This window comes from Myotis myotis, unplaced genomic scaffold (genome assembly GCF_014108235.1).
Source record: "Myotis myotis isolate mMyoMyo1 unplaced genomic scaffold, mMyoMyo1.p scaffold_m19_p_17, whole genome shotgun sequence".
Taxonomy (NCBI): domain Eukaryota; kingdom Metazoa; phylum Chordata; class Mammalia; order Chiroptera; family Vespertilionidae; genus Myotis; species Myotis myotis.
The window spans coordinates 39157652-39176111 of record NW_023416321.1 but is presented as its reverse complement, the minus strand read 5'-3'; the positions used below and the strand labels follow the sequence as shown (position 1 = coordinate 39176111).

General features: G+C 40.6%; 1 protein-coding gene across 1 annotated transcript; it reads right to left on the bottom strand.

The window, feature by feature from the left end:
• Positions 1-6742: 6742 nt before the first annotated feature.
• LOC118672382 (olfactory receptor 1E2-like) lies at positions 6743-7687 on the bottom strand. The gene has a single exon (XM_036342033.1). The coding sequence runs from the start codon at positions 7685-7687 to the stop codon at positions 6743-6745; it is 945 nt and encodes a 314-aa protein (XP_036197926.1).
• Between the last annotated feature and the right edge of the window lie 10773 nt (positions 7688-18460).

The window sequence follows — 18460 nt, the reverse complement described above, 5'->3', positions numbered from 1 at the left end:
CCATGCAAAAAAAATGAAACTAGACCACCAACTTACACCATAAACAAAAATAAACTGAAAATGGATAAAGGACTTAAATGTAAGATGGGAAACCACAAAAATACTAGAGGAATCCAAAGGCAACAAAATCTCAGATATATGCCGAAGGATTTTCTTCACTGACACAACTCTTAGGGCAATGGAAACTAAAGGGAAAATAAACAAATGAGACTATATCAAAATAAAAAGCTTCTGCACAGCAAAAGAAACCATCAACAAAAACAACAATAAAGGGCGAGAAACCAAGATGGCAGCAAAGTTAAACACCTGAAATTGCTGCCTCGCACAACGACTTCAAAAATACAACTAAAATTTAAAACAGACATCATCCAGAACCACAGGAAGGCTGGCTGAGTGGAAATTCTACAACTAGAAGGAAAGAAATAAGCACACTGAGACTCAGAGGAGGTACAGAAGTAAAGTGGAGAGGTACGGAGGCGCATGTGGAAAGGGCTGGCAATGGAGGACGCGGTTATCTTTTTCAATTGGGAGGGAGTCTCAAGCTCCCAACTGCTCTGACTCCAGTTCCGGGTGAGTCTCTGGGGACCCAGACTCATATGGGGAGAAACTGGACTGTCTGGCATCGGTAGGAACTCGAGGGCCACCTTCTCTCAGAGGTGCTTGAAGTGACTACCGGGACACTGAGATGCGGGGCCTCTTAGGGTAGGACTGAGGAGCAGCCATAGCTACTTGCTCTGCCCTGTTGATTCCCTGAGACCACGCCCACCCAAGCTGCTAGCAGAGGCTTTTGCATATGAAAGGCCTGGCTCTTTGCAATCTGAAAATTACCTAACAAACTGCAGCTGGATCAGAGAGACCCAGAACATCCAAAAGAAGGCCCAAGGCCCCACAGCAGCTTTCATTGCTTCACAGCTGGAACTCATCTAGGCACCTCCAAAGCCCAAACAAGGAAGAGGAATCTGCAGATCTTCCATAGCTCCTACTGGGTAGCCTCAGGCAGAGGCTAAATTAGCACCTCCTTAGAGATCCAAGAGCCCGTGTACCCAGTGGTCAGATTGGGACCATCCAGATTACAACTCCTCAGATCCATAAGGGACATACTCAGAGGGAAGACTCAGTGAGCACCAAAGCCCCACTGAAGCAAGTCTTGCCCCAGAAGGGTGTCTCCAGCACAGAAGTTCTCTCACTGTAGACACAGCTGATTCTCAGACAATTGGCCTGGAGGTCAATTCCTCCCAGTGATACGTACAGCAATCAAGGCTTAACTACAACAAGACTGTGCACACAGCCCACAAAGGGGTGCACAAAGAGTGTCCACCTCAAGTAATTGGGGAGGCTGAGCCACTGGGCCCTATAGGACACCTAGCACACAAAGCCACTCTATCAACACAGGGAAGTAGCCAAAATGCAGAGACAAAGAAACAGATCACAAATGACAGAAATAAAGGAAAGCAAACTACTGGATATAGAGTTCAAAACCATGGTTATAAGGTTTTTCAAGAATTTTCTAGAAACCGCCGATAAATTTAGTGAAACCCTCGAGGATATGAAAAAGGACCAACTAGAAATTAAACATACACTGACTGAAATAAAGAATAATATACAGAGATCAAACAGCAGACATGAGGATCCCAAGAATCAAGTCAAAGATTTGAAATGCGAAGAAGCAAAAAATACTCAACCGGAAAAGCAAAAAGAAAAAGAATCCAAAAATATCAAGATAGTGTAAGGAGCCTCTGGGACAACTTCAAGCGTACCAACATCCGAATTATGGGGGTGCCAGAAGAAGAGAGAAAGCAAGATATTGAAAACTTATTTGAAGATATAGTGACAGAAAACTTCCCCTACCTGGTGAAAGAAATAGACTTACAAGTCCAGGAAGCACAAAGAACCATAACAAAAGGAATTCAAAGAGGACCACACCAAGACACATCATAATTAAAATGCCAAGGGCTTGCCCTAACCGGTTTGGCTCAGTGGATAGAGCGTCGGCCTGCGGACTGAAGGGTCCCAGGTTCGATTCCAGCCAAGGGCATGTACCTTGGTTGCGGGAACATCCCCAGTGGGAGGTGTGCAGGAGGCAGCTGATCGATGTTTCTCTCTCATCGATGTTTCTAACTCTCTATTCCTCTCCCTTCCTCTCTGTGAAAAATCAATAAAATATATTTTAAAAAAATAAAAATAAAATGCCAAGGGCAAGAGACAAAGAGAGTATCTTAAAAGCAGCAAGAGAAAAAAGTCAGTTACCTACAAGGGAGTACCCACAGGACTGTCAGCTGATTTCTCAACAGAAACTATGCAGGCCAGAAGGGAGTGGCAAGAAATATTCAAAGTGATGAATACCAAGAACCTACAACCAAGATTACTTTATCCAGCAAAGCTATCATTCAGAATTGAAGGTCAGATAAAGAGCTCCACTGATAAGAAAAAGCTAAAGGAGTTCATCACCACCAAACCAGTATTATATGAAATGCTGAAAGGTATTCTTTAAAAAGAGGAAGAAGAAGAAAAAGGTAAAGATAAAAATTATGAACAACAAATACGTATCTATCAACAAGTGATTCTAAAAATAAAGTGAATAAAAAATCTGATGAACAGAGTAAACTGGTGAATATAATAAAATCAGGGGCATAGAAAGGGAATGGACTGACAATTCTTGGGGGGGAGGGTGTGGGGGTGCAGGAAGAGTCTGGACAAAAATCGTACACCTATGGATGAGGACAGTGGGGGGGTGGTAAGGGGAGAGGGTGAGGTAGGAACTGGGTGGAGGGGAGCTATGGGGGGGGGGAGGAACAACTGTAATAATCTGAACAATAAAGATTTATTTATTTATTTTTTGTTTAAATACTTCTTTATTGTAGAAAGCATTACATATGTCACTTTTTCCCCCCATTGACTCCCTCCAGCCTGTCCTTGCCCCCCGCCCCCCGCACTCCCCTTCCCAGGCCTTCACCATCCTATTGTCTGTGTCCATGGGTTATGCATATAGGTATACAAAGTCCTTGGTTGATTACCTCCCACCCACCCACCTTCTGTGGCCTTCCCTCCAAGATTCCAAACTCTGTTCCATGTTTCTATGTCTCTGGATTCACTCCATTCATCAGTTTATTTTGTTAATTAGATTCCACATATGAGTGAGATCATGTGATACTTCTCTTTCTCTGACTGACTTATTTCATTTAGCATGATATTCTCCAGGTCCTTCCATGCTGTCACAATGGGAAAAAGATTCTTCTTTTTCTTTTTTCTTTTCTTTTTTTTTCTGCATAGTATCCCATGGTATAAATGTACCACAGCATTTTTATCTACTCATCTACTGATGGGCACTTGGGTTGTTTCCCAATCTTAGCTATAGTAAATTGTGCTGCTATGAACATAGAGGTACATATATTCTTTCTGATTGTTGTTTCTTCTGGGTTTCTTACTATATATTCCTAGAGGTGGGATCACTGGGTCAAAGTGCAGTTCCATTTTAAATTTTTTGTAGAAACGCCATACTTTTTTTCATAACGGCTGCACCAGTTTGCATTCCCACCAGCACTGTACCAGGATTTTCTTTTCTCCACATCCTCACCAGCACTTGTTATTTGTTGATTTTTGATGGTAGCCATCCTGACAGGTGTGAGGTGAAACCTCATTGTCATTAAAGATTTATTTAAAACAACAACAACAACAAGAAGAAACCCACTGCATGGGAGAACATATTTGCCAATGATATCTCTGATAAAGGTTTAATTTCCAACATTTACAGGGAACTCATACAACTTAACAAAAGGAAGATAAACAACTCAATCAAAAAATGGGCAACGGACCTAAACAGACACTTTTTGAAAGAGAACATACATAAGGCTGAGAGACATATGAAAACATGCTCAAAATCACTAATCATCTGAGAGATGCAAATCAAAACAACGAGGTACCATCTCATACCTGTCAGAATGGCTATCATCAATAAATCTACAAATGACAAATGCTAGGGAGGATGCAGAGAAAAAGGAACCCTCATTCACTGCTGGTGGGAATGCAAACTGGTGCAGCCACTGTGGAGAACAGTATGGAGTTTCCTCAAAAAACTAAAAATGGAACTTCCATTTGACCCAGTGATCCCACTTCTAGGAATATATCCCAAAAACCAGAAACACCAATCAGAAAGGATATATGCACCCCTATGTTCATAGCAGCACAACTTACAATAGCTAAGATTTGGAATCAGCCTAAGTGCCCATAAGCAGATGAATGGATTAAAAAACTTTGACACATCTACACAATGAAATACTATGCTGCTGTAAAAAGGAAGGAACTCCTACCATTTGCAACAGCATGGATGGAGCTGGAGAGCATTATGCTAAGTGAAATAAGTCACTCAGAGAAAGATAAATATCACATGCTCTCACTCATTTGTGGATTATAATGAACAACATAAACTGATGAACAAAAACAGACATAGAGACAGAAAATCATCGATCAGATGCTCAAAACTCATAGGGAAGTTAGGGAAGGGTGGGGGTGAGGGGGAGAGATCAACCAAAGGACTTGTATGCATGCATATAAGCATAAGCGATGAATGTGGACAACAGGGGGTGATGGTGAGGGCAGGATTGGGGGGATGAGTGGACATTGGGGGGATAAGGACACATTTGTAATATCTTAATCAATAAAGGGAAAATTAAAAAAAAAAAAAACCTCTCATCAGTCCTAGCTGTTTTGGCACAGTGGATAGAGCATCAGCCAGTGGACCAAAGGGTCCCGGGTTCGATTCTGGTCAAGGGCATATACCTCAGTTGCAGACTCCCCCAGACCCAGGCCCTGCCTCAAGCCTTCACTACCCTATCGCATGCGGGAGGCAATCAATCGATGTGTTTCTCTCACATCAATATTTCTCTCTGTTTTTCCCTCTCCCTTCCACTTTCTCTAAAAAATCAATGGAAAAATATCCTCGGATGAGGATTACAAAATAAAAGTAATAAAAATCTCATCAAATATATCTAAACATAATAAAGAAACCAATAGCCCTAACCGGTTTGGCTCAGTGGTTAGAGCATCAGCCTACGAACTCAAGGGTCCCAGGTTCGATTCCGGTCAAGGGCATGTACCTTGGTTGCGGGCACATCCCCAGTGCGGAGTGTGCAGGAGGCAGCTGATCGATGTTTCTCTCTCATCGATGTTTCTAACTCTCTATTTCTCTCCCTTCTTCTCTGTAAAAAAATCAATATAATATATTTTAAAAAAAAGAGCCGAAGCCAGTTTGGCTCAGTGGATGGAGCGTCGGCCTGTGGACTGGAAGGTCCCAGGTTCGATTCCAGTCAAGGGCATGTACCTGGGTTGCGGGCACATCCCCAGGGGGAGATGTGCAGGGGGCAGCTGATGGATGTTTCTCTCTCATCAATGTTTCTAACTCTCTATCTCTCTCCCTTCCTCTCTGTAAAAAATCAATAAAATATATTTTTAAAAATAGAAAGAAAGAAAGAAACCAACTAAATCCAGAGTGAGAAAAGTAAGGAAACAGCCAAAATCAGAGCAGAAATAAGTGAAATAGAGCCAGAAAACAACAGAAGAAAAATAAAACAATTAAACTAACAGCTAGTTCTTCAATAAAATGGCAATTAATATATCTATCAACAATTGAATCTATAAATCAAGATAAATGAACAAGGGATCTAATGAAAATAATGTGATCAATAAAATAAAACCAGAGGCATGAGACCATGGAACTGACTGACGAATCTCAAGAGGGAAGGGGAACAGGAAGAGATTAACCAAAGAATTTATATGCATACTAGTGGCCCAGTGCACAAAATTCATGCAAAGGGGTGGGGGGTTGGTGTCCCTCAGCCCAGCCTGCACCCTCTCCAATCTGGGACCCCCTAGGGGGATGTCCAAACTGGCAGTCGGACATCCCTCTCACAATCCGGCTCCTAACTGCTTGCCTGCCTGCCTGCCTGATTGCCCCTAACCATTTCTGCCTACCAACCTGATTGCCCCCTAACCACTCCCCTGCCAACCTGATTGACGCCTAACCACTCCCATGCAGGCCCGATCACTCCCAACTGCCCTCCCTTGCCAGCCTGATCACCCACAACTGCCCTCCCCTGCCGCGACCCGCCTCCTCTGCCAGGACCTGCCTCCTCCTTGCCGCGTGGAGCCATGGGACCCCCAGGCCTTACTGCACGAAGCAGCCGCCAGGCCCCGCCTCAGCTGTGCATGCGGCCATCTTGTGGTGGCCATCTTTGTGGCGGCCATCTTGTGGTGCCAATCTTGTGATGACATCGCAGGCAAGGGCCACCTAGGCTTGTATTAGTAGAGATATGCATTACCTATGGACACAGACAATAGGGTGGTGAAGGCCCATGGCAGGGCAGGAACCGGGTGGAAGGGGATAACGGGGGAAGGTGGGGGACATATGTAATAATGTCAACAATAAAGATTATTTTTAAAAGATCAATATTAAAAAAGGAGCATAGTTAATATCCCAATAATAATATTAATATTATGTCACTGGATATAATTGTACAAGAATTCCATTTTACATCCCACATATGAAAGAAATCGTGGTTCTTAACTTTTTCTGTCTAACATATTTCACTTAGCATGATATTCTCAAGGTCCATCTATACTGTGGCAAATGGCAGTATTTCATCTTGTTTCATGGATCATAGAAATGTACACTTGAAATCTATAAAATCTTATTAACCAATGGCACTCCAATAAATTTAATAAATATATAAAAATTCAAGTTTCACCATCATATAAAGAAGGAAGTTTTCTTTTTACAAAGGACTCTTCCCAGGGCTCCCTTCATGTCTCTGTTCCTCAGGCTGTAGATGAACGGGTTCAGCATGGGTGTCACCACAGTGTACATCATAGCCATGACTATCTCCTTCACAGGAGATTTATCAGCTGATGGGCATAAATAGAGAACAATAACTGTCCCATAAAACAGTGACACCACAGCCAGGTGGGAGCCACAGGTGGAGAAGGCCTTGCGCATACCTCTAGCAGAAGGGACCTTGAGAATAGATGACACAATTCGTGCATAGGACAGGATGATGAGTAGGAACGGGATGACAAGAACGAGCCCTCCCATGATAAATATCACCAACTCATTAACTTGAGTGTCAGAGCAGGACAGCTTCAGCAGAGCAGACATGTCACAGAAAAAGTGAGGAATCACATTGTCGGCACAAAAACACAACATGGCCATGAGCAGAGTGTGTAACATGGCATGCAACATGGTCAGCCCCCAGGACAGAGCCACCAGGGAGAGACAGAGCTTGGGGCCCATGATGGTGGTGTAGTGCAGGGGGAAGCAGATGGCCACATAGCGGTCATAGGCCATGGCCACAAGGAGGAAGCTCTCCAGGTCTGCAAAAAATAGGTAGAAGTACATCTGGGTCAGGCAGCCTGCATAGGGGATGGATGGGTCTTGGCTCTGCATGTTGTGCAACAATTTGGGGATGGTCACTGAAGAGAAACAGATATCAGACAGAGACAAATTGCTGAGAAACAAATACATGGGCGTGTGGAGTTGAGAGTCCAGGCGAATCAGGAAAATGATGAGGAGATTCCCCAGGACGGTGGTAAGATACATGGCCAGGAACAGGGCAAAGAATAGGTTTTGTTGCTCTGGCTCAACCGGCAGGCCCTGGAGGAAGAAGTATGAGATGACAGTTTGATTTCTTCCTGTCATGTTCTGTGTCCAGTACCTTTAGGAAAAAATAACAGTGTCCATTAAAAATATGAATGAAAATGTACATATTTCTATGATATATGGTGTTAGCTCTTCTGCAATAATTTATTTCATTCTCATTATTTGTAACATCACTCTCTGTTACCACAGATATATCACCAAATCTAAGCCACTTTTCAAACTTATTTTCTTATTTTTCATTTATTAACATGTAAAAATATTCCTCCATTCTAATCTCTTACCTTCTATGTGATCACACTGATTCTTCAGATACTTCCCTGGGCACTTATTCTCAAAAGCTTGATTGGTTATTACTCTAACAGGTTTTGTTTTTTGTGTTTGTTTTTGTTAATCCTCATCTAAGAATATATATATATATATTTAAGAGAGAGAGAGAGAGAGAGAGAGAGAGAGAGAGAGAGAGAGAGAGAGAGAGAGAGAAGTGGATGGGAAAGGAAGAGACGGAGAGAAGGAAACATTGGTGTGAGAGAGACCCATCAATTAGTTGCCTCCCGCACGCACCCCGACCAGAAGCCAGGGATCGAGCCTGAAACCGAGGTACGTGCCCTTGACCAGAATCGAACCAAGGACCCCTCAGTCCACAGGTCGATGCTCTATCCATGAAGCCACATTGGCTAGGGCTCTAACAGTCTTTTTTTTCTATTGAGAACATTAGTCTTTTTATTTTTATTGTTGACACTATTACAGATGTCCCTCACCTCCCCCTTTTTACCCACCTTCCCCCAGCCCTGGCTCCCCCTTCTCTCCGGCCATCACCACACTGTTGCCTATGTCCATGAGCTATGCATATATATACTTTGGCTAATCTCCTCACCTTCTTTCATCCAGTCCCTCCCTCACCCACCTTCCCTCTGACAGCTGTCAGTCTATTCCATGTATCCATGCCTCTGGTTCTATTTTGTTCATCAGTGTATTTTGTTCATTAGATTCCACATATAAGTGAGGTCACATGTTTTTTATCTTTCTCTGAATGGCTTATTTTGTTTAGCATAATGCTCTCCAGGTCCATCCATGCTATTGCAAAAGAACTCCTTCTTTTATAGCCATGAAGTATTCCATTGTGTAAATGTACTATATATTGGTGTTTCCTTGGGCTTTTTCTTAAACACTATTCTTTTCTAAGTCTCCATATACAGCCCTGAAGAGCTTGCATATCCCATGGCATCAATTGCCATATAAATCTCATGGGTAAAATACTGTCACGTTCAGAACTGCATCATCAATTGTTTAGTGATTATCTCCCGATGTAATAGCACAAGCATCTTCAGCTCAACAGGTCCCAAATGAAATTCATCATCTCACCCTGCCCCTCTCCCGACCCACTCGTCCAGGTCTCTCACATCTCAGTAAAAGAAATTCAGACCCAAGTCATCAACCTCCCAAGTCTCCCCAGATAAGGTGAGAACCACTGCTAAGTCCCCACAGCACTCAGTCCCATTGGGATTATTTGCTTATCGCTGTCTTCCCTACTGGATCATAAACTCCTTGCAGGAAAGGCCATAAACTGCAGCAGGGCCAGCACCTGGCACAGTGCCTCGATGTAGCTAGTGTTTCATAAATATTTATTGGCTATGCTTCAATCTGAGACGTGCATCCCTCCAACATAAAGACAGAAAACCCCTGTTAAGTTAGAATACCTACTCCCACTAAATCCTTTCAGAACAAGAGCTGAATAGTTTTTGGCACTTTATTACAGAATTCCCAGATGTAATCTGGGACTTCTAGAAAATATTAGACTACTTCAACCACACTACTCTTTATCAGGAATAGAGAACCCAGTATATACATCCACAGTCACTCCCTGCTTGTGCTGATATCCACAGGACATGATGCCATTGCTGTGAAAAGTAAACCTGATGGAGATGTTTTGTAATTGGGCGGGGGGAGGGGACAGGGGAGAGAATGAAGGGATAAAGATAATTTCTACCTTGGGGACCTCTAGTTCTCCAGATATCCATACCTCAGGATGTGCCTCAGAGCTAATGAAGCCGAGGCACATTAAGGGATATGGCTGAGTCGAACTGCTGGGATTTCCATCCTGTGGGCGCTGTTTAATTGAGCCACATTACTAGTATTTTAAAGGTAGACATAATGTGTTGGCTTCGCAATAGAGAAAATCATCAAGAGGAGTTTCATATACCTTGTGTCTCAGAATTTTACAGCCTGTAAAACAAGTGGGACCCACCTCTGGTGTCAAGAGTTTCACTAGGAACCGCAAGCCAGAGAGCCAAGCACTTGCAAGCTGCTGCCACCGATCGGGCTTCTGAGCTTCGGCTGCTCAATCAATGATGCCTTGTCCTCCTAACCTGGTGAAGCAGTAGTTAACTGCACATGAGAGTAGTGGTTCTGAAAATGTAGTATGCATGTAAACTACCTGTTAAAAGCTGGTTTTGATTTAGTGAGTCTGTGGTGGTGCCTAAAATTCTACATTTTATAACCACAAATTTTATATTTGGTGAGGCCAATTCTGCTGGCCTGTGCACAACACTCTGAGTAGCGAGAACATGCAACACATTTTAAAATACAGATTACTGCACCCTCCCCCAAAAATGTAGTCAGAATCTCTGGGAAAGGAGAGCCAATCTAAAATATCTTAATTCCTTATGTAATTCAAATACAAGGCGTCCCAAAAATTTATATACACACTTTAACAGCTGATAGTTCAACTATGAAAATGAAATGTATTTTAATAAACACTGCCTTTACAATTATTCAAAGTGTATGTATGAATTTTGGGGACCATATATATATATATATATATGTATATATATATATATATACACACATCCATATATATAGTCAGTCAGTCAAAGATTAAGAACCTCTGTATTGCCGAAACCGGTTTGGCTCAGTGGATAGAGCGTCGGCCTGCGGACTGAAGGGTCCCAGGTTCGATTCCGGTCAAGGGCATGTACCTGGGTTGCAGGCACATCCCCAGTAGGAGATGTGCAGGAGGCAGCTGATCGATGTTTCTCTCTCATCGATGTTTCTAACTCTCTATCTCTCTCCCTTCCTCTCTGTAAAAAATCAATAAAATATTAAAAAAAAAAAAAAAAAGAACCTCTGTATTGAAATGCTTGCCTCACACAGATGTCTGTTGTTGAAATGATACAATCTTAAGAGATACAACTAGTAACATTTATGAATGCTATCATTAAAACTGGTGAACATCAGTCAAAATATTTCTAGAATAAAAACAAATCTTGAAATGCTGAGATGTGGAGAATGATTATTACACTTGAACACCTATCCTGCAGAACAACACGAGACCTCTGATTAGAAGGACCCTACAAGACCAGCTCATTCATCCTTTGTCCAACTTACCCAGTCTGTCTGAGGGTGATGACAGGACCCTGGCCTGAGATTCTGCTCCCTTTTATTCACTAAGGCACGTGAAGTTACAGCCTCTGTAGTCATCACCGGTGTCTGCAACATCCCTTCTCACTTCTCCCATCTTCACATCTGTGGACCTAAGGGGCCCTGCATCCCAGAGGAGGCTAGATCCTAGAGGAACTCATTAAAGACAAAGTAATTATGTAGGACTGCTCTAGCACAACGCTCTCAGAGTCCTGGAACAGTGGCTGGTTATAGTCACTGATCATACCTGACTATAGTTGGGGGGAAGGTAAGGATGGAGAGAAGCTCATGTATGGACAATTAAACACTATCTGTATAATGGACATTAGGAATGTAGGTCTGGAGCCTACATTTTCAGAGGTGAAGGAAAATGGTTGGAGAAGCCAACTAGCAGGGACCAGAGTATAAATATCCTAAAATATCTTAGGAGTGTAGGAGCCTTTGCCTGGTGAGTAATCAAAGTGCCATTAAAGACACATTTTGGAAAGATTCCCAAGGTGGAAGAATCTGTTACTATAATCCAATTTCCCATGAATATACCCAAGGGGAGAGATACATCTGCGGCTAACAAGGATTTGACTTCTATTACTTAACCATATGCAGACACATGGAAAGGACAAGAATAAGATACACTCTCCCAGATCATGCTCAATCTTCCTCAGGCCAAGATAGAAGGGAAACTCAGATTTGTATTCCATTTAGGCACATCTAGCTTCTTACCCCTCTAGGAAAACCTTAACAGCACCCCACCACTACCATTATCTCTACTACTTTGCAGGTGTGTCAGATTACCTCATTCCAGCTCCTCCTTACCCTGCAGTTGATCACAAGGCCATAGCTAAGGGTATAACCTTCTTCCATACCTATTCCATGTTCACTTTGTCATCACCTCAGCTGAATGGGGTTATTTACATTCAACCTTCATTCCTTGGCAATCTGAATCCTCAATGTTATTGCCTTTGAGTTGTTATAGTTTTTAAATTAACTTTTACTAAGTGGTACCCCAAAGAAACTCCTAGGTATCCAACATGGTCTTTCCTTTTCTCCTGTAGAGAAACCCAGTTTTTGTGGGAGTTTTTTGTTAATTTGGATTGAATTAGCCGGACAGTACAGTAACTCCTTTGTTTGCCTGTTGGTTCAGTGACCCAATGGCCAAGTGACCATCTCAGCTTCCAGTAAAAGAGTCACTGGAGCAGTCTGTACAAGTGTTCTTCCCTCGGGAGCTGCATCAGATGCTTCTTGTGTACCACTTCACATTCCCTGACATAATTTTTATTCCAGCCAGTTCTTCAGATTCAACCAGCTTCACAGAGATACAACTTGACAGCATTACCTCAGGCCTGCTCTACCTGCTTCTTTTGTCCTGCCATTCCTACCATAGGGTTTCTCTGATTCCCTGGAGTAGAATATCATGGGAGGTCAGCTTAACACTCATACACACGCAACCTGTAAGTGTAAGGGTGTTAATTTATCTTTATTGTATGACAATAAAGTATTACAGATGTTCCTTTTTTTCCCAATTGACCCCTTCTAGCCCACACTATTGTCTGTGTCCATGGGTTATGCATATGAATTCTTTGGTTAATCTCTTCCCATCCACCTTAAGTAACAGACGCTGAGAGATGTTGAATATATGCTTCTCCTGTTTTCACTTCGGTGGATGGTCCTATCATGCATTTCATCAAGGCTTTTCCTTCCTGCTGGTGGCCAACTCAGTAAGCCACCCCACTATTGGTTCTCCCTTCTTCCTACTTACCGCCTCTACTGTCACTTCTCACATGAGAGAATATTCCCAAATAAACTACTAGCAAATAAGACTTTATCTCAGTCTCTGCTTTTTGGGCAACCCAAGCTATGACAGAATCTATGATCTCTAAAACAGGAGAGCCCAAAATTGTGAGGGTGGGAAGCAAAAATTCTGTGAGTATATTACTTGATCTGATGACAGAAATTGGTCCTGCTACCACATTCCTTAATTCCCAGATTCATGAATCATGGCTATGGGAGAAAGAGCATCATATATGGGTTCCTGGTTCAAAGTATATACCATATTCTATAGGACTTCACACCAATCTTTCTGGATGAAATCTCCCAGCTGTCACCACAACTAAACCTTTGTATAGGCAGTAGCTGTAAAGCTAGAAAAGAACATGCTATCATCCTCTGCATCCTCCTTTCATGCACCTTCCAGGGGATCCATCCACCTTGATTGTACTTGGTTGATGCACAGAACGGTGAGCAACAGAGATTTAATGAATGAGGGCAGAAAGAGAATGTACAGAGGAAAAGCCAGAGTGCAGATATGTTTCAGAAGAACAAGGCTGGGGAAATAGAGAATTAAGGAAATTATGCACATATATACACACTAGAGGCCCAATGCATGAAATTCATGCCAGGGGCTTGGGCCACACAGCCCCAGCTTCATCTGGATGTGGAACGTCGTACGGAAGGACATCCAGAAGGTCGTTTGGCTATCTGGCCTAATTAGCATATTAAGCTTTTATTATAGATAACAAGAAATGTGCAAGATTTTATTTTTTAATATATTTTATTGATTTTTTTACAGAGAGGAAGGGAGAGGGATAGAGAGTTAGAAACATCGATGAGAGAGAAACATCCATCAGCTGCCTCCTGCACACTCCCTACTGGGGATGTGCCCACAACCAAGGTACATGCCCTTGACCGGAATCGAACCTGGGACCTTTCAGTCCGCAGGCTTACGCTCTATCCACTGAGCCAAACCGGTTAGGGTGAAATGTGCAAGATTTTAATGAACAAATTTATAAAACTTTACTAAAAGACTAAAATCTAAGTAAATAGAAATGAAATACTCCTCAATGGGAAGATTTACTATTAAAACTTTGTCCACTCTCCCCAGTGTAATTTATAAATTTGATGCAATCCTAATCAAAATTCAGCAGGGCTGCTTTTATTAAATTTATTGGGGTAATGGTTAATAGGATTACATAGGTTTTGAGGTGTACAATTCTGATACATCATCTGTATATTGCATTGTGTGCTCATCACCCAAAATCAAATCTTTCATCATTGGATAAAGATGTGCTACGTATATATAATGGAAAACTACTCAGCCATAAGAAAAGATGAAATACTGCCATTTGTGACATGGATGGATTTTGGAACTATCATGCTAAGCAAAATAAGTCAGACAGAAAAAGTTAAGAAACACATTATTTTACTCTTATGTGGGATATAAAACTGAAAGCAACAAATGAAAAACAAAAATTCATAGACATAGACAACAGTATGGTGTTACCAGAGGGAGGGGAGGTGGGGCAGTAAAGGGTAAAGGGAGTTAAATATCTGGTGTCCAACAGGATTTTTTAAAGACTTTAGGGAGATACCTGTAAGAATCCCTAAGAAATCAATCAAAAAGTGTTTAAAATAGACATGCTTGCACATTTGATTTTATAATAAACATGGTATTTCAAATCAACATGAAAATGATGTACTATTCAAGATATGGTGTTGAAATAATTAGCCACCTATTTGGGGGGAAAAAAGAAAGTTAAACCTCTATGTTTGCAATCTACATAAAGGTAACTTCTAAATAGATGAAAAAAAAAGATCCTCAGGTGAGGATTAACAAAAAATAAATGAATGAAAAAGCAAAATATGTCAAATAGGATTAGAAAAAATAAAAACTTTAGCATAAAAAACTGTTTAAATATTTTCCATATCATTTCCAGTATCACTTATTGAATGGTCTCTCTTTCCCACTGATTTCAGATGCTATCTTTATCACTAAGTTCTCTATATACTTGAGGCTATTTTCCTACTTTAAATTCTGTTCTATTGATCTGTCTACTCATAAACCAGTACCGTACTTTTCATGAACAAATATGCTTTAATACATGCTGATTTTAAAATGTCTGTCATTTCTTTGAACTCTTTCCTTCAAATGGTGGAGCCTAATTCCCCTCTTCTTAAATGTGGTCAATACTTACAGATGCACTTCTCACAAACAGACTGTAGTACACTGATGTGACTTCCAAGGCTAGATCATAAAAAGGATAGCTTCCACCTGGATAACTACTAGCTCACTCACCCTAGGGAAGCCAGCTACCATGTCATGAGGACACTCAAGCAGCCCTTTGTAAAGGTCCACATAGTAAGAAACAGGCCTCCTTCCAACAGAAAGCACCTCCTTGGCAGTCATTTGCATCAGCCACCTCAGAAGTGGGTCCTCCGAAGAGACCACATGCCAGAACTGCCCAGCCAAGTTACTCTGAAATGCTGGCCCACTGAAAGTGTGAGAAGAATACTTATTGTTTTAAGCCACTAATTTGGGGGTGTGGGGATAATTGGCTAGGCAGCAATAAATAATATATTTAAGGCTTTATAATATACAACAAAATTATTGTCTATTGTTGTTTTTGGAGTTTTCTAGACAATTTCTTTTTTTTTTCCCACAATCTTTATCATCAGCTTGGCGTGTGTGCGTGTATGTGTGTGTGTGTGTGTGTGTGTGTGTGTACATAGAGGAAATTACATGCTACAAATTAATTTGAGAAAAACATATTTTATTTCTATCCAAGAAAATTATTTTTCCATTTGTCCAAGTCTTTTCTTCTGTACTTCATTAATATTTTAAAGTTTTATTCATATATTTTCCATATTTATCATTTAGTCTTAATTAGTATTGGAATTTTTTCTATTTTAAATGGTATTTTTATCCATTTTACACTCTAATGTTTATGGGTCACTTAAAAACTATCTAATGATTTATGCATATTAAGTTTATTAAATTATCTCATTTTTTGCAGTAGTTTCTCAGTTGATTTTCTTAGGTTTTCCATGTATACAATTATATCATCTGCCAGTAGCAAAAATTCTTACATCTCAATTTTTTTTTATCTAAAGTATTCTCTGGGACCCAGATTATAAATTCCATGAGTTCAGAGATTTTTGTTACTTTGCTCTTTGTCTCCAGCACTTGAAACACTGCTTGGCACAGAGTATGTGCTCACTAAATAAGTGAAGTAATTAAATAAACTGCATAAACTAGCAGCTCCAGTACAGTGCTTAGTTAACAGTACTAATAGTGGGCACCCTTGTCATCTTGTTCCTGACATGAGTGGGAATGTCTCTATATTTCCCCATTAAGTTTGATGTTGGATTTGGGGCTAATTCAAATGTATTGTTATCTCATGTTAAGCAAGTATCTATTTCCACTATACTGAACATTTTTATCTGAAATAGTTATTGAATTTTAGCAAATGTGCTCTTTTTATGAAAGACAGTAACATTATTTTTTCAAAAACTCTTTACACATGTGAAAGCATTTAAATATTTTAGTTCAACAACTGAAATACAGAAAAGCAATAGCTATAAAACTGTGCAGATGCTAATTTAAACAATAACAGAAAAGTGCTTTAAGTTATAGTACTTAAACTTCACTATTTAAATTTCATTCATTACATTGGCATAATATCTCATCTCAGAATCTACAATTTTGACAAATGCTTGAAAAGATTTTTGTTCAGAAACAGATGCTGGTCTGACAGAAACACATTTGAAAATATTATTTTTCTGGTCATAGTTTCCAACACACCTATGAACTCGGCCTCTAATCAGTCTTGGAAGTTCACGGTCCTGTTTTTGAAAAGATAAATATCAATAGTCATTTATTACTTCATCTAAATTTCAACTGTTTGAAACTATGTGACCAACTAAATATGAATAACCCAAAATGCTATACTCTCTTACCTGATTTAGGGCCCCACTGCTGACAAGACCATGACAGCTGGGCATATATGAGTGCCCTGTCACAGAGCAAAGACCTTTACTTGGGTAGGGCTTCTTACAAGCTAGCAAACTGCTACTCCTTAAAACACTGACTGATTATCAATGTAATGGCACATGAATTACTCACTTCTATAAGACTGCCAGAGTTCTACTTTCAGCAGGTGGCAGAAAGGTAGTTCATACCAACTCTCCAAGAACAACTGGAATAGCTGGATGAAATACTTAAAAATCTCCTCATAGATTTCAGACAGATACTAAGGCAATGAGGAATTACAGACTCCATCTGAGAAAGGAGAGGAGTCCAGAATGGGGCCTGATATTTGGGGATGCTTTCCCCTTGAGGTATCTATCAATCATAGTCAAGGCTGTGAAGTCTAAGAAACTGAGCAGAGCTTCATAGGGCTAGGGGGAAAAAATTAGAATCAGAGGCTCCTAAGAAAAAGAGATTCTGGTAACCACCCCCATCCCACCCCAGACTTAGGATTGGGAACCAAAAGGGCTATGCCTTAATGGGACTAACAAACCAGAAAAAGATCATCCAGCATCAAAGCCTCTTGATCATGAGTATATTTAAACTATTCTGGGACTGCTTTCACTAAATTGTCATAAAAAGCATTACCTATAAGCAAAGATGCTGATTACTGCTAAAAGAGCTATATTAAAGTGAAGAATTTCTGTTCCTCAAAAGCCACCATTAAAGGTTAAAAAGCAAACCATGAAGTATAAGAAAATGTTTGCAATGTACATAATGGACAAAGAACTTGTACCAAGAATAGTATTTTTTAAAATCTCCTATAAATCAATAACAAAAAGACAAATAATTCAATAGAAAAAAACAAAAACATGAGCCCTAGCCGATTTGGCTCAGTAGAACACCACCTGCAGACCAAAGGGTCCCTGGGTTCAATTCTAGTCAAGGGCAGACTCCTCCCTGGCCCTGGCCCTGGTCAGGGCACATGCAGGAGGCAACCAATCAATGTGTTTCTCTCACACTGATGCGTATCTGTCTTTCCCTCTCTCACCTACTCTCCCTAAATATCAATGGAAAAATATCCTCGGGTGAAGATTAACAACAACAAAAGATAGAAAAGGAAGAAAAGAAAGAAGAGAAAAGAGAAAAGAAAGGGAAGGGGGGGGAGGGGAGGGGAGGGGAGGAGAGGAAAATAAAAGAAAGAAAAGAAAAGAAAAGAAAAGAAAAGAAAAGAAAAGAAAAGAAAAGAAAAGAAAAGAAAAGAAAAGAAAAGAAAAGAAAGAAAGAAAAGAAAAGAAAAGAAAAGAAAAGAAAAGAAAAGAAAAGAAAAGAAAAGAAAAGAAAAGAAAAGAAAAGAAAAGAAAAGAAAAGAAAAGAAAAGAACATGAGGCCTGAACAGGCTTTACAAAAGAAGGTATCTAAATGGCCAGTAAGTATATAAGATGCTCAACTTCATTAGTCACTGGGAACTGTAGAGAAATGAGATAGCACTAAACACTCACTAGAACAGCTAAAATAAAGAAGAGTGGCATACTAAATGTTGAAAAGAATGAAAGAAACTACACTCACCTTTACTGATTGTAAGTGTGTAAATTGGCACAACCCTTTGGAAAATTCTTTAGCAGTAATTACTGTATTAGACCATACACATGCAC